We start from the raw sequence: 17,766 nt of genomic DNA on the forward strand, positions 1-17,766 counted from the left end.
GAACTAGTGAACTACCTCTTGCTAGTCTAGGAATCATAAATGAACCGAAAATAAGAGTCTAACATGGAACCCTTGCTCTCACTCATGTGTCTAAGCATAAATGACAGGGGATAAGAAGCATGTTTGTGGAGGCTGAAAGGAGATGAAATCAATAGAGTATGGTAAGCCCAAGAATGAAGAAGCCATTAGTGTCCAAACATTCTCAACTTTCCCCACTTGCAACTGAATTTGATATTAGTACTGATGCTCTTTCATCCAAATCCATATGAACAATGGAAACTTGTTCATGGAGCCCTAGTGATCATGGAGGTGGACTTCAAAACAGTTGAATGACAAGAAACATGAGAAGATAACTTGTAATACTGAGCATGTAAGGAACAGCACTGAAAACCCATTTTTTTTGTCTAGATTTAACTGAGTTGTATGTCCAAATTGTGGTATATGACATTTGGTAGACTAGTACCATTAAAGCTCTTTGCAAAAGTTACCGTCTTAAAAAAAAACTTATTCCACTAATGGATAGTGTAGCACTTGTACATTTGAACTTTGACTATCGAATAAATACATATATAAAATAATAATTAGAAAGTGACTCGGAGTTACTTCAAGAATAAAAAACTGCAAGAATGATCGTCTGTACAGAGATTTTCAAAGACCAGTCTAAAGATTTTTCTCTTCATGATAAAGTTCTCCTTGCGGAATGGTAGAGCTCCATGTAGTCCAGTGTGGGCCGATTCCAGGACCAGTCTTGCTCCATCACACGCTTGCATAACGAGTAGAGCCACTCCCGAGCATCGGACCAAGCAGAGATGGCTCTGGAAAATCCCATTATCAGATCAAATAATTTGCTTGTTAGTTGCAAGACCTAATGGTTTATATCTTTTGGAATGGAAGTAGAAATAAGCTATCAGTGTCAAGTACAAATTAAACAACAAATGTATAATTTCTAAATTAAACAAAAATGTTGGTATAATGTGAGTTGTGTACCTAATTACTTAACAAACAAAATCGGCAGCTCAGGCCCTACTTAGCTTTGTAATATGCTAGATGCAAACTGGGTTGAAGATATAAAGCAGTAGGAGGCTTGCCAGGATGGAAGCATGTTGAGTTTACAGTATTGTCGCCATCTAAACAGTTTGATATTTATTTCAATTTAGATGGAAATTTATTTAGCTTTGTGATTCAAAAAGAAAACAAATCTTAAGAATGCCATTATATGATAGAATCTTAAGTGTATACCAATCAAATTTCTGGTTTTAGAATAACCAATGGAAAATGAAGAAGCTGACTAATGCAACTAATAAACATGCCTGTTGAGGGCATAATCCATGCCACTAGCATCAGTTCCATCAAAGCTGAATCCATTTGGTTCGAGGCCTTGTTCTTGAGCTCTCTCTTTATCATTGTCAACATCGAATACAGTATCATAAAGTCCTGTAGAAGACAACAACTTTAAGTACAATTATTTTAAGAAGATAAACAGAAATCCTTATCAAAAATAAAGAGTAGCAAATCCATAGAAACCATTGGCAAGCAATTTACATGGTCATACTTTATATAAAAACCATTCTGCTTCTATTTGGAGATTCCAATTAATAAAAGAAACTGTGATCTAGATCCATGAAAGATTATTTGTAACTCGTGATCTACAACTTGACCAGCTTGGCTTCCTTGTCCCTTGCCTATTTAACTCATCATCATCAAGATATATTGTCTTCAACTATTTGGAGCCAGCTACATGTTGATCCTTGCTTCTGTATTCAGTTGCTTACTGCATTGTACTATTGAGCTCTTGCCTATTTAAATATCTATAGGTTTTATAGATGAAACCTCCTTGTGCATTAAATGATCAATTATTTCCATGAAGTTGTGCAAGGGTTAAAGGCAAACACTAACATGGACACTAGATCATTTTTACCTACACTACTACTCTATATAGAATTGTCAATTGTGTACCTTAATATTGCCATTATAACAAAATTTAATAACTGAGAGACGTTAAGAAAACTCACCTCCTGTTTTACGAACTACAGGAATAGAGCCATATCTCATAGCAATAAGTTGGGTCAATCCACATGGTTCAAAAATAGATGGAACAAGAATAAAGTCTGCACCAGCATAAATCTGAAGGACAATGGATTAGAAAATATCTTATATCAAAATGGGAGGGCACCTTCTATGAGAAGTAGCATCTTACCAGATGTGAAAGAGGTTCATCATATGTCAAGCAAAAGCGAGCATGATCAGGATGTGAATTGTGCAATTGATTTGCCAAGTTAACAAATTCATTCTGAATACGAGGATCTGGAGCTGAACCAAGAAGAACAACCTGCAACAAGGTCACTAGGTTTATGAAATGGTATAAAAGAACTACCCAAAATACTAACATATGGTGTGGTGATACAGAAATGATGAGATGAAATAATTGGAAGTAAAAACATTGCTTTAGAAAGCAAAGAAAACCCTGCCTGTCCATTTCGTTCAAGTGTTCGCTGAACAGCATGTTTGATGAGGTGAATTCCCTTCTGAACTGTTAAGCGGGTAATAATACCTACTATAGGAAGGTCTGATCTCTTCAATCCTAATCTTTGTTGCAATGCATCTTTAGCAGCCCTCTTACCTTCCACCACATTTTCTGATGTGTATGACACCTAAAATTCCATGAAACAAACACAGATATTACAGAAAATAGTTTTTAACATCACTTATTACTTAACATGTTTTAAAACAGAAAATTGCTTCAGTATACTTCAACCAATGAGCTTCACAAGACAACGACTCTCTCAGCCCAGGCGGAAATTAAAGATGTTCCAATGTTCTTAAAATGAGAATGTAATGTTTCCAGAATAAATTCTTCTATATGACTGCTTCGGTCTGATAGAATACTTGCTTTAGTTTGTTAGACTCCCCAACCAAGCTTTTCAGAAGTCGCGGAACTAACTGTAATTGGATCTTTGCTAGATATTATTCTACGGCTAGAGGCAAAGTCTGAAATAGCCTAAGCCCAATACTGATAGCTAGAGCCAAAGTTTCAAACAACATGGTATGCTAAGCCATTTTGGACATTGTGTTGAACTATGGCTGACTGAAACTACAGTGCTTACATACTTACGCTAGTATAACCAATCATTTAATTCATAGTTATATAACTTTTGCATGTGGTATTAGCTTCTCATGTGTAGAGATATATTAGTGGGAGTTTACATGAAGAGTTTTCTGTTTAATTATATAAGAATATGCATGGTAGACTATTGAAAGTTCTGATGAAAATTCACTTATCCGGTGGATAAGCTTATCATGCTGCCATAGTCATACTGATTTTTGGCAATGGAATGATCTTGAAACATCTATTAAGCAGTAACTAGTAGCCCCTATTAGTTTTGTTTGCATCTGGATATACATAACTCTAAGCATGTCCTCAGTAAGAATATTACAACCAAAATAAGATGGAAATTGTGCATATAGAAAGATAAATGCCAAAAATCATTGTACTATAAGGCATTGAAAGAGTCAATGATGTTACCGGGATGAACTGATCATTGTATGGGTTCCAGATATCTGGATCAATGCCATTTACAATACCATGGAACTTGTAGAGATGAGGAGATATTGCAGAATTTCCAGAAATCTCTCTAGAGTATGTTTGTGATACCTGCATTGAAGTTCAAGAAGGATAAGAAAAGAATAAGTTGCAGCAAAAGCTTATCTTATTCTATTCAAAGTAGAACTCAAAAAATTAGTACAATTAAGGAACATATTTGAATGTTTAAACATGAATCTACAAATTAAATCAAAATATGAAACATAATCATCAAAGAACATAGTTTACATTTTAACGAATAGTTTACACAACATAACACCAAGATTCAACTGCTTGTGGTGTTCAGACCATCTACTCTAATAGGCATCAATCCACAATGCAATATATTATCTGAATTAATGTGGGCATGACTTTGATCAGTCCCACATTGCTTGTGGGGTTATGCATAGAATAGAATGTAAAGTGGATTTTAGTGATACTTGAGTTTGAGTGTCCACCCTTTTGAGGGCATAGGTAGGGTTGTTTCTGGATAAAGTAATGACAATTTCAGTAATATTGACATCTATTTATCATGATAGACTTGAAAACCACTTCCACAATGTGAAAAGTATTCAAAAGAACAGAAAGATCAATTGATGAACTATCAGATTGTAACAAAGATCTGGTAAGACAAAAACAGATAAAAATGTAAAAGAAATTAATAAGATTTTTTCCTGAATCGCAAGTGAAAAGGAAGCCATATCTGAAGCATAACAAAAATATTGTATACAATTTAAAAACTATAGGAAAAGAACAACTATCATAATTACAAAAATAGCAATATTTCAAGAAAGCTAGATACTGACAGTCGTAGCCTTGTCAGCAAATGTCATTGCTTTGCCAATGTTCTGTATCCCAAACTCAAGATTATGAATTGTAAAAACAACTCGAGAATTACTCAATCCGTTGTGAATGTAGTGATCTTTAAATAACCATGCTACAGGAGCACTGGACCAATCATGGCAATGCAAAATATCCTGCCCAGAAACAAAGATAAGTTTAAGATTTGTAAAAATAATAAAAATAACATTCTGCACAGCATATAATATAGGCTATGATTAATTTGAGGATAAAGGAAGCATATTTCCTAACTTGTAGCATTTCACAGGAAGGAGTCTTATCCCACTTGAGAATGATTACATTTATTGCTGAAATGACTTGAATTCACCCCAACGAATAGAAGGTCCCCACGGATCAAGTGTTTTGATTTTCTCATCAAAGCTGCAATATTTTTGCAAGCTATACTGGGGAAAGGGAAGTAAGTAACCACACTTCCTCAAAAAAGGGTGTTTACTTGAAACTGATTGTAATTATGTCGTCTTAACAAATTCAGTATTTGCCATGTCTATTTGACTCACTGAGAAATCAAGTGCGCTCTTTTATAGCAACAGTATGCTAATGCACATAATATAGATACTTTGATTTGAAAACAGAAAGTGAATTTCTATGCAAACGTGATCTAGAAGTGTCTAGGGTGCATTTTGACTTTTCCTCAATTGCCTAAGAATATCTTTCCAGTCTCAAATGAGGTGATAGTAATAATTGACTGTCAGAACAATTCATCCATCATTTACAAGAAGAATATCTTTCCAGTCTCAAATGAGGTGATAGTAATAATTGACTGTCAGAACAATTCATCCATCATTTACAAGAAGCAACAGCAGGTTATGTAACTGCTGTTTGATTGCTAAAGCCAGTAACTTGCATTTGATTCTTCATGAAACAGAGAAGTATCTCCTCATTATTTCCCCAGAGAATCTCTTGTGCTTGTGATGATATCTTTGCACATGAGGAAGCATTAGAGAGCACTTCTAAGGTTTGCGGCAGTGTGGTCAACATAGACAGATAATTGACTTTGCTGGTTGCTCAATCCCTTTGCCAAGTTGATCTATAGGTGAGGGCTTTTGTTGTTGTCAGAAACAAGTTTCACGTATGGTGGCAGTATGACTGCGTATGAGGCACTTAAAGGGAGGGTAGAAGCATGGAGGATGATATATTTGCTTAGTGGCATATGTGTTCAGCAACTTAACAAAGCAGATGTATGCGAGAGGAAAGTGAAAGTTGTGATCACAGTCTAGTTTCTAATGAAGTATAGAATGTATTATCGCAACTTACATCAGAAACAGATGCAGATCCATTAAGCTACTTTAGTGTAGCCATCATTTCAGGTACGATATTTATGGCAAACTCCATATAGTGTAACTAGTATTTCTCTTCTAAAAGGGCTTTTTACTTCAGCCAACTAAATGTTGTCTCTTATGTATGAATGCATCTATCACACAATCATGTGTTGAATTTAATAGTAATAGAAGATGAACCTTAGGAAAATTGTTTTCTCAGAGAAAATGATCATCACAGTTGATGGAAGTGCACAAGGATATTACTCCCAAAAGAATACAAGTACAGAAAGTATGCCATCAGTTTAACTCACAGGTTGAAATCCACTTTGAAGGATAAACTCCAGGGCAGCATGACAAAAGAAACCGAATCTGTGTCCATCATTTCTACCATATATGCACCCCACCGAGAACATCCTGCATAATATTGTAATATAATGAACTATAACTAGCCACCTTATCAAATGAGAATGTATTACAAATATAATAAAAGAATACAACATTCCACAAATTATCAAGAAATGGTGCGTTCAAGCTAGATCTATCTGGCAAAGTCAACAGATACAGTTAAAAATGAGCTGGTTAGGTTAAATCAACAACCTAATCTAGCACTTAATTCCTTGATCCCAATTCCACAACCTCAGATCACAATGGAATCTATGTCACCCTAACAAAGAAATTACAAGCTAAACTAATGTAGGAGAAACTAGGAATGTGGATTGATGAAATCAATCACAGGCTATGTTTGATCAAGATGATTGAACCTTTGTCTATAACATGAGGCATGAATATAATTTGTTCTAATTTTTCCAATAATCAGGATTTTGCAATACTGTTGCATTTAGGTATCAGCCCCCTAGCATAGGCAGATCTGCCTCAGAATAGAATCAGTTGCTGCTCAGATTAACCATTCAATAGTTCAAATTCATAACCAGCTTGTTCTAGGCCGTGAAGACCAAATGTGTAAGCTGAATGATAAGATACTACTGCAATATTTGATAATAATTGCAGTCTCAGTGCCTAACAGTAGATTTACTTTTGAGCTGGACAGGATATGCGCAGAATGTGTTATGTTGCTAGCTAGCCAATTCCCTAGCTGAGGCAGTATGTTGCTCAAGGAAAAACTAACTTGAAGTTTCCACTGAGAATCATCATTGCTCAGAATAGCCATGGGAATGAACAATTGCACTATTAAGAGGAAAGAATTACTACATACCCATTTTGTGGCTCTAAAAAATATACAGAAAGACCCTCAACCTTGCCGAACATAACTTTTATTTCTGTCCCGCCCCAAGAAAAGGTGCTATGGTAATGGAAGTCTTTCACCTGAATCATTACAAAAATGTCAAAAGAAATTCGGGGAACTCAGAAAGAAAGCTATGATTACTACAGCCCATTGGGTGAAAAAACAAATGAGCATATGTCTGACAAAATAAAAATTCAAACTTAAAAGTCATGAGGGCACAGCAAAATGAAACAAAACAAGAAAAGATAATCTTAGCGGTAGAGAATAAGCGAGAAATGTCCTTTACCAACAAGGGAACAAGAAAATTGTTGAAGCATGTAAACAAGTGATGTATTTATCAACACAACCTTGTCTGACAAAATATGAACTGGAACTGGACATTATTAACCTGAGAGCAGCTCATATATTTATTTACAAAAATTCTACATAAATTTATAATATTAAAAAAACACAATAGAAGAAAGAAAGCTCTATGGATAACACCAAGATGCCAGATCAGTTTATAAACTACTGGTATTGGCATAAGAAACTTTCCCAGAAAAAAAAACTGAGAAAGCAATTTTCTTCCAGTAAAATGTCTATCCATGTATATTTTCTGGTTTCCACCATGTTCTCAGGATTTACTTTACCTAGTGTACGATATACCAAAACAAAGTCCTATTTCTTCCTTCCCACATTGCCAATTGAAATTTAAACCTTCATAATCAACTTTTGTTGGACGAGTTCCATTTAGAATAAACCAACAGAATATCAAAAGCTAAAACTATTTTCCACATGTAAAAATACACAAAACCTACAAGAAACAGACATACGACTGCCATTCATTATTAGTATCTATATTTATTGGTAAAATTCTATAGCTAATGAAATTGATATTTATATAGATCACTCAAATGGAATCAGCATAATGGAAAGGATGAGATGGAAAATAGCAAGATGATCTTACATCGTTAAGATTCATACAATCATAATTTGGAAGAATAACATCAACTTTATGGCCCAAATCTTGAACTGCCCGAGAAAGACTGGTAACAACATCCCCAAGACCACCAACCTGCAAAAGGATAGCATAGGTATGTAATTGACCATCAAGTATTAGAGAAAATACCCAAAAATAAATTTAAGTTTACACATCCTCACTTTATCATAATCCAATAAACTGATAGACTCCTAAACAAACATTCATCGAGGTCATTTAAATGGTGAAATAGAAAACAAAGTTCACTCTAAATTATTTAACATCTGCTCCTCAGCTTCAAAATTAACATAAAATGTATGACCTAAAACAAGTTGTGGTCCTGTGATGAATAAAAATTTAATATAAGTCACAAGCTCATAAATTAAATTTCCCCTCTATTGAAAAAGCATCTCATTACACTCCAGACAAATAACTAGCAAATATAAGTGACTCAGCAGGATAAATTTGGTTGGTTAAGTAGAATCCTGCTAAACAAGTTTTTCATAGAATAACCAGAATTTTAGGAGTTCTCTGTTGACTATCTTCTGCATGACATGCCGAGAATCATTTACCACTGTATCTTGGCATCAAAGCATGTGCAAAGCTTGATAGAGATAACCCTGGAAATTTTCCATTGTTTCTATAGTTGAACAAAAAAAGTGAACGTTATAGGACAAGTTTTAACTGCAACAAATAGAGAAATCTAGACAACTTACAGTTCAAGAAGCAAATTCTCTGTCCATGTTTAAATTTGGACGAGGAAACTTTTGAAAGGATAAACATGTGACACCCTACATTAGTCTTATGAGCTAATAAAAAAGTTTCATAAGCTTAGATGAGTTGTGTAAGTCAACTTCTCATTTAAGCTGTTGTGACAATTAGTACTAGATGCATGGGAAAGTGTCGCTACCGACACCACTGGCCTTATAAGCCATCTATTAAGGTTGATTCTAGGCTACGAGTTAGACTTTAAATCTTAACAGGACAGATGTCAATCCTTGAACGGGGAAGATTGTGACACTTTAGTCTCATGCAGTGAGTTGTAGCCAATAAAGAAGCTTTATTAGTTTAGATGATCCATTATTAAGTTGGACTTAAGCATTTTAGGTTAGTGGTTGAGTCTAACAAGTTGATACGTTAGTTCTCTCATCTACGGGGGTCCTAATAAAACAGGTTTAAGTTTTAAGCAGATTATAACAATAAGCTTTGCAAAAAGCATGTCTCATAAGAGGATGACAATATAGAATTAGTATCAAGGTGAAAACATAAGATTCAGTAATAATTAGCAAGAGCATATGAACATTTAAAGCATGACAAACAAATTCCATAAATTTGATTAGAGTTTATCTGATTGCACAGTTGCCAACATTGATATTCATGTACGAGCACTTAGCTTCCCAAATTATATTCAAAACCTAGATATAAGTCAACAAGCATTCAGCAAGTGACTTTACCTTCGCAATAGGTGCCATCTCAACAGAAATATGGACAATGTGCATAGGTGGTTCCTTTGTGATGCTTCCTGTGACAGGTATATGATAATCCATCTGATTTCTGTTATCATAGAGTCCGCCATCTTCCTTCTCCGAGAAAACAAAATCCATCATATAGGCATCAATAGGGACCTTAACTGCAAAAAAACAAAGAAAATTTAAAATTTAGAAATTGTTGACCACCAAACTTTAACATAAATACTTACTATAAATCCACATCAATGTACCATCATCATAGTAGTCTAAATATGAAGCAATTTAATGACAGATATTAACATTGTTGCCTACCAATGTGACTTGTTACTTAAAAAGACTTGCATCTATAGGCTCTTTAACATAAACTATCAATGGACAGTCTAAGATGGACTAGGTCAAGGTGAAACAACAAAAAAAAACAAGGGCAAACCTGATCAGATCCAAGCCACCAGCATACCAACATTTTATGAGATGAACAGTGTAACTATGGGTTGGATACAAGGAATTAGGATGGCTAGCAGATTGAGGTTCTACTCTAGTACCCATATTAATCAGCTAGTTAGACTCAGATAAGACTCTATATCATTAACTCTTGTGGTTGACTGAGCTTGGCTGGTTTGATGAATAAGCACAATACAGGCCATAAGATAGAGATAGAGAGGTTGATGCAAAATGTGTTGCCTACCAATGCAATCCCTCAACTAAGATAGTGAAAAAAATTAAAATATTTATGGCACTAGAGTTCAAAGTTGAGGGGCAGTCATGGCTCTGCACTGCAGCTTGAAATATAAAGGTTAGAAGAAGCAAGCAACAAACAACAGCAAGGCCAAACATAGCATCACTTCAAATTGTTTGTCATCTGCGTGAAGAAGATGACTAGAAGGTGTGAAGGACTATTTGGGGAGAGCTGCAGTCTCTGGTGGGAGGACTTGGACAGTGGGTAAGATGAATAGACAGTTAGACAAGCACACCTGGCCATCAAGGAATCATGGAATATTGTCAACGCCGTCCATTGCCTGGGTGGCAGACAACCACACAAAAACTTGCACTGATGATTATGTTTGCTGTTGATGCTCAAGTTAAGGCCATAGCGAGAAAATGAGTGGGAAGAAGACTCGTACATATCTTCCTCAAAGAAAAAATTCAACCATGGAGGATTTTCCAATAGATTTAGTTACTGGTATATTTTATGATACAATGGCTATTTTCCTAGCTGGTTGTTCTTCTAGAGGATTTTTTTCTCCTTGAAAATTGTGTTGGGGAAGGCCTGCTTCGCAACTGGAAGCTTGACTGAGAGCTAGTGGATCTCCCCTTTACTGCCCCTGGCTCAGTTGGTATTGCAATCAAAGGTTTAAATTCTTCCTCAACTCAACTTGCATCAGTGCTGCTGCAAACATAACTTGTCAGGAATGCACTATCTCAGCATTAGTGTCAAGCTTATTTGATCACTGTCCACTCTTATTCTGCTCAGCTCCAAATAATTTTTTTCAAACAAAATTTTCAAGTCCAAGAATAATTAACTATACCGAGTATATTTACTTGCTATTGTTAGGCACAGTTAGGTGCAAAAGTCTCGTGACAGTAGGTTATCTCCTAGAAGAATCTCAAATTAGATTTGAGTCATAGCTCAAGCGATGGGCCACCTCTATTTAGGGACAAGTTTCTAGTAGGGAAGCTTTCCTCATAACAAAACTTTTAAGGATAGAGAATTCAGCAGAAACTCAGGCAAGGTCTGTCAATCACAACAGCAAGCTAAGACATTATGGATTACCAGGGAGAAAAAAATCAAAATACTTCAACTTGTTGTCCAATTGTAAAAGATGCTAGAATAGGATTAGTACCATATCTCTCCTAGGAATTGAATCCACCAAGGAAGCACAAATGTTAACGCTATTCACAGATCACTTTAGATCCATTATGGGAACTAACACCTTTTTGGGTGTTCATCTAGATCTGTCATCTTTCATGGACACACAGATCTAGAACATATACCTGCCCTTTCACAAAGGAGGAGCTTATTGCAATTAAAAGCTTAGCGAATTGTGAAAATCCAATCCCAAATGGCTTCAATTTCAACAGTGTTTAGGTTGATAGGATCAAAGCATTCTCAGTTATATATGGTGGCCTAGTTTCTCTTTAGTCTTTACCACATTGAGTTTCTATATCTTTTTGACTCCTAAGAATGAAGGTGAGCCACGGTAACTGACTTTCAGGTTTATTGCATTAGAGACTTCGCTTGTCAAGGTCTTGTTAAAGGTGTTGACACTTAGGCTAAGATCACTTATCTCAAAGTTAATTAGGGAGTATTAGTTTGCCTTCTTGGAAAGGAGAGGCTTTATCGATTGCTTTATGTGTTCTACAGAAGACAGTGATCGTCAAATAGATTATGAAAAAGCTCTTGACACCGTTAGTTGGTCTACACTGGAACATGTCCTTGTACTCCAAGGTTTCCTTTAACGATAAATTTCTTAGATTTTGGGCATTGTTACTACTACCAGGGGAACAGTGCTTAGTCAGGAGAATCCACTGTAACCTTAACTATTCATTCTAATCACTGATTGATTGAACCTAGTCCTGAACCATAGAGACTCAGGGTGTCCATGAGTGTTGTGCACTAAGGTTTCTGATACTTCGATTTACAAATGACACAATATTGTTCTCCAAGGCAAATCACAGGACAATGTGGAATTTCCTAATCGCCTCAAAGGTTTCCTTGACAATCAGCAAACTCAAAATTGGTCTTTATAAATCCACATTTTTTACATTGGCAACAATCGGAATACAAAATTAACATCCATATTTACTTTCCATATCACAATGTTGTCTATCAAGTACTTAGGATTTCAACTAGGGACGACATACCAAATTGAGGATATTGGGAAACCTGATTTCACAAGTGGTTAAACGTCTTCAACCAAAGCAAAAGGCATTCCTATCCATTAGATTTAGGAGTCAACAGCTTCTCATAAACCACGGCTTGTCCTCTATGGTATTTTATTCCTCCCGAGTGTTTTTTGGTCCCAACAATCGTTACCAAGGAGTTAGATACAATTAAAGGTTTTTTAAGCACACCAATCATAAGAAAAATTTATATTATAGATAAAGATCTACAGATCAAACAAACACTGCAAAAAAATGACAAATTTGAATAGAACTAAATTTTATTCAACAAGCCAAGTATGGTATTTTATTCCTCCCGAGTATTTTTTGGTCCCAACAATCGTTACCAAGGAGTTAGATACAATTAAAGGTTTTTTAAGCACACCAATCATAAGAAAAATTTATATTATAGATAAAGATCTATAGATCAAACAAACAGTGCAAAAAAATGACAAATTTGAATAGAACTAAATTTTATTCAACAAGCCAAGATAAGAATTTGATTCAACATGGATAAGAATGCATCAGTGCTTAATAGCAGGATTTCCTGTTTCTTGTGTTAGAAGAAAGATGCACACTAAAGTAAACATCAAATAGTAGCAATACTAAAGAACATTGAGAAAGAATCCCTTAAAACTTTAAGAGTATATTTGATAGCATATTGACATCAAGAATAAAAAAAAATAGTCAAAAAGAAAAGAAAACTAAGAAATTTTGACTGGAAAAATCTAACCAGTTGTTTTATGGTGTGAACCATTCTCTGCCAGAACCATTTTTTGAGGTGGTAGAGGTCTTGAGTGACTCCAACGGTTGAATGAACACCTAAGCCAAATTTCAGGCTTTCCATTTAGGACGGTATTAGATGGATTATAAAAAATGGAGACCATTTTTCCAGCTTGCACATCAACTGGTTCAGTATACACTATATGCTTTTGAGACAACAAAAACATTTTCATTGTCCTTTCCTTTGTTTTAGCTTTCATGCGCTCAAATTTTTCAGGCTGCGAAAATGAACATGATTCAGATTAAACAAAAACAAAGAACCTGAAGACAGGAAAATTTCTTTGTTTGCTCAGGTATCAAAAATAATATTGAATCAGTTACAGTAATTCTTTGTCAGCATTTTTAATGCTAAGATGATACATGACCTTTTTACGAAGAGCCTCTACCTTTTTTCTTTTGTCTTCTTGCAGCTTTCTGAAGATTAGTTGCTCTTCTTTAACCCAGAAAAGTTCTTCAGGCGTGCCCTTTGGTACAGTGGCATGAAAGTCATTAAAGTTGTTGTTGTCATAACAAACTGCCTTTCCTGGTGGTCCATTGGCAAAAACCCAATCCAGAACCAGTGCTTGATCAGGCACAACAACTGTGAAATGAAATAATTACTAAGAATAATGTTATGTACAGTATTTTAATGTTCTACTAAGCAATGAGGAAAAAAGTTAAGGTTTAAGCAAAAACTAAATTATGTTTTATTAGATAATATTTAACTATTATTGCTTACAGTCGTCAACAACATATGAATTGCTAAGCAACCAAATGGCAAACACACCAAAATGAATACAACCAACCATAGACTAGCTTGTGTTAGCATCTTAAAAGTTAATCTCCCAATTGAGAACAATTTAAGATATATTATATGTCCGAGTGAAAGTGCTTCATGTTTTTTAGGACATAAGTGCTTGAAATCCAGAGATTACACATTTTGACCAATTTAAAATAGCCTCCTTTAACCTTGAATCTGTGTATGAATTGAAGGATTGAGCTTGCACAAAAACACTGTTTTGTTTAAAAAAACATAATTTCAAAAACACCACTGATGGCAGAATTTTTCATGATAAAGACAGAGATGATAATTTCATGTTTGAAGAATAAGATATGCAAGGAAAACAACAACTCAGACAGATAGAACTTTTTTCACCACACACACAAAACCAAATGTAATTAAGATGTGCATACAAAGTATATAGAGTGACTGGCTCAGATAACTATTGTAGCTTAGAGATCTGAAAAGTGAAAAGCAGTGTTCACTTCACATGAAGTCTTGGCCAATAATGCACAATGTGAAGAAAATGGAAGACCTAAATCAATTGATATCGTCTAATGAATTAGGAAGAATGGCACCGGTAGCAAAAATAAATTGTGGCACAAACATATGGGTTAATGCAGAAGACCTATTACAAGCCTGACAGGATTTATCTTGGGGCTCTAACAAGGTTCATCAAATTCGAATGCGAAATTAGAGGAAGACAAGATATTAACAATATATGGAAGCTTGATCAGCACCATGATAATGCTTATCCAGAAAAGGAAGTGCCTAGTTGCATGATTAAAGAGGGTCCAAGAAGACTGAATATCCAGGTTGCAAAAGAATAAAGTAACCACACATACCATCAACACACCACCAATCACCATCAACTTTCTCAGAACGGGAAAGTTTCCCGGCAATAGACAGTCCTTCACTCCAGTTGTTGTGACCTCCATGAACCCAAATCTCTGAAGCATGGGCAAGCGGGCGTGAACTTCTGTTATAATATAGTTTAATCCTGTCACCACCTTCAAATAAACTAGGCTCCATTTGCCATACATGGTGAGCTGATTGTGAAGCCAATCTCATCACATGATGCAATCCCTGCCTTCTTTTCTCTACCTGTGTTTTTGCTTGTAATCTGTCAGACTCAATTGCAGCTTTTTCTGCTTCCCTCCGGCGCTGCTCTTCTGCCAGCCTTTTCTTTTCATTTTCCTCAGCAGCAAGTCTTTCAAGCTCCTTCTTCTTTTCTTCAAGCAAGAATTCTTCAAATTTAGTTTCATCCATACCACCTTCCACAGATAGAGAGAAATCTTTATAATCATTATTCTCATATACATCAGCACCATTGAAAAATACAAAATCCACTCTATATGCCTCCTTAGGCACATAGAGTTCACAAACCCACCAATCTCCTATAAGATTGGTTTTCTGCAATTTCTCTGTAAAAAATTTCCATCTCCAACCATTGTAAGCGCCCTTGATTAAAATTTCAGCTTCAGTTGCCAATGCAGATAAATTTCGGTTCAGGAAAACTAGGATAACTTGGTCTGGAGTCACCACTTCTGGAATCACAAATATTTTATTACCTCTTGAGAAGTTTTCATTAGCAAGATCCTCCAATTGTTTTCTTTGTTTGAGTGCATCAAATTCTTCTCTAATATGTTTGAGTAATGAGTCCTCAGAATCAGTGTCATCTTTATCAAAATTATTTTCACTGTTACTGGGGTTTTCCTCCTGTTCATCAACTATTGATGTCTCTTCTGCTATCGATATTCCACCAATCTGATCATTACCAAGGGCCACTTGCCTTTCCACTTCATTGAACTGGCCAATCTTTTTCTCATTTTCTATTATTTCGTCACTGTGATCAACTTTTACATACTGAGTTCCCAGACCTTGTCCATGTTGTTCATTACCAGACCGCACTATAGGTACATCACATTCAGTACCAACTGTAGCAGTAAAAGGGATGCCTGAGAAGTTTTTATCAGCCGCTTGTGAATCCCTAGTAAATATTTTATCGGTTAGTGTGCTTCTAGAAGTATGCGATGCTTCTTTGTCTTTGGTGTCATTTTGATCTCTTTTTTGAGTGCTTGTTCCAACCAATGGTCTAGGAGCAAATCCTCTATCAGTAGAAGCCTTTGTCTTTGAAATCAAGATCCTTTTGGGGCGCCTCTTAGAATAGTCTGCACAATGCAAATCAAAACCTGAAGAATGTATCCCGATTGTGGATAAAATATTTGATTTCAAATGATACGTGACTTATTTACCTGAACTTGCCAGCACACAAGGTATAAATTTGATTCTAACTTTTTGATTTCTTTGTGATGACTGTGGAAAGTACATGAAACGGAATAAGAAAAATGAAATTTTTTTCACAGTATTAGGATTTTAGCTAATCATATGTAATCATCTTAGTGAAACAATCGTGTACAGTACACTAGCTCATACCCAGAAGAAGAAAACATGTTAGTAGCATTGGAACTGCAATCTAGTTTACAATCAAAATAAATTCCAAAATCGGCCAAACTATATAACAAAAAAGGTGGTCAAAATAACGAGTAAAAGAACATCGAAAAGGATAGATCTGATGAATAAAGAACACACGAAAAACCATATTTTTCTGGGGAAAAAAATCAAATTCAGCGAATGTGTCACCGACCAATAATTGCCACCGAGGAGGGCATCATTACCAATACTCAAATTCGGCAACTACCGAAAATAAACAGATCGCTCCAACTCAATAATTCAAAACCCAAAGACAGCACCTTTCGGACTCAGCAATGAAAGCAAACCTTATCAGAAACCAAACCGCGCTGAGAATTGCGAGAACAAAAAAACACGAAAGCAGGAAACTTACGAGGGACAAAAACCCGAAAACCGGCTTCACCCTGACCTGGGTGTTCGCCGAGGTCGTTCTCTGGCAAGAAACCGCCCACTGCGGGTGTAGAGGCATCGCCATTTTCGCCGTCCCAAGATCGCCTACGCCTCCTATTTGCGCCCACAATCCAGACGAAGGCAGAACAGCCTCGCCGCGGTGGTTATAAAGGATTTACAATCCCAGAGGGCCTTAAGCCGGTAGCAGAGAGGGCTCAATCAAAGCTGACGGATTAAAAAAATGAATTAAATAAACAAATAAAGAAGGAAATTTTCCGAATTTCGGATTTGGAATCGCAGATTTGAAGGCAGAGAATTTGCGGTGGTTTTTCAAATATCCACGATAGGATATTTGGTAGCCGTTAAAAATTTGCAAAACGACCCAGAATATTATTTAAACCGTTAATTGGCCGTATTTTTTCTGAGCGAATATTCTAAAGCAGCGCATATGGAAAAAGCCAACAGACCTTTTCGGAGAGACACGTGGCGTCGAACGAGCAACCAGGGAGGACGTCGATGACGTGGCAATCTCGTGACCCGCTTCCATCGGTGTGCATTATTTTTTTATATTTCAGTTTTGACAAAAATATCTTAATTATTTAATTATACGGACAAGCACCGGCTGATTGACGTCCTGCCACGTAGAGTCTGACCAGATCAGATTGGATAAGTCGGCACGCACGGTTCAGCCTGTGAATCAGACAAGGCCAGACACAGCCCGCCATGAGCTGGGCATAACATTCAAAGTTATTTTTAAAAATATATATATTATTTTAAATAAAAAAGTTAATTTTGAAGCATTTTGATTGTAATGAAAATTTTCAACCTTATCCTCTGTTATCCAATCATTTTTCTTTAATTTTTTCACTAATTTTTATGATTTTAATATCTTTATAATAAATTTTCTACTTAATTTTATTTCTATCTCTTTGCATTAAAGTAAATTTTAATTTTAAAATTTTCTAATGTAATAATTTTATCAAAAAACTTTTGTATTATTAGATAATGATTGATATTTAAAATATTTATAAGAAGATATAAGTAGGAGATTGTAATTGTATTTGGGGTGCTTAATGATACACAAAAACACTTCTTATATTATAGGAGTAAT

General features: G+C 35.6%; 1 protein-coding gene across 1 annotated transcript; it reads right to left on the minus strand.

Annotated features, from left to right (window-relative positions):
- Positions 1-494: 494 nt before the first annotated feature.
- LOC141843890 (starch synthase 3, chloroplastic/amyloplastic) lies at positions 495-16,773 on the minus strand. The gene is made up of 16 exons (XM_074731915.1): positions 16,639-16,773; positions 16,049-16,109; positions 14,639-15,964; positions 13,420-13,613; positions 12,984-13,251; positions 9,356-9,531; positions 7,890-7,997; positions 6,914-7,023; positions 6,012-6,114; positions 4,387-4,557; positions 3,524-3,652; positions 2,469-2,651; positions 2,198-2,329; positions 2,013-2,124; positions 1,311-1,434; positions 495-815 (listed from the first exon to the last, which is right to left on the minus strand). Exons 1-16 carry the CDS (start codon positions 16,738-16,740, stop codon positions 677-679), a joined length of 3,438 nt encoding a protein of 1,145 aa, XP_074588016.1. The 5' UTR covers positions 16,741-16,773; the 3' UTR covers positions 495-676.
- Between the last annotated feature and the right edge of the window lie 993 nt (positions 16,774-17,766).

This window comes from Curcuma longa, chromosome 13, assembly GCF_044706935.1.
Source record: "Curcuma longa cultivar G26 ecotype Majalengka, Jawa Barat chromosome 13, ITB_CL_G26_1.1, whole genome shotgun sequence".
Lineage (NCBI taxonomy): Eukaryota > Viridiplantae > Streptophyta > Magnoliopsida > Zingiberales > Zingiberaceae > Curcuma > Curcuma longa.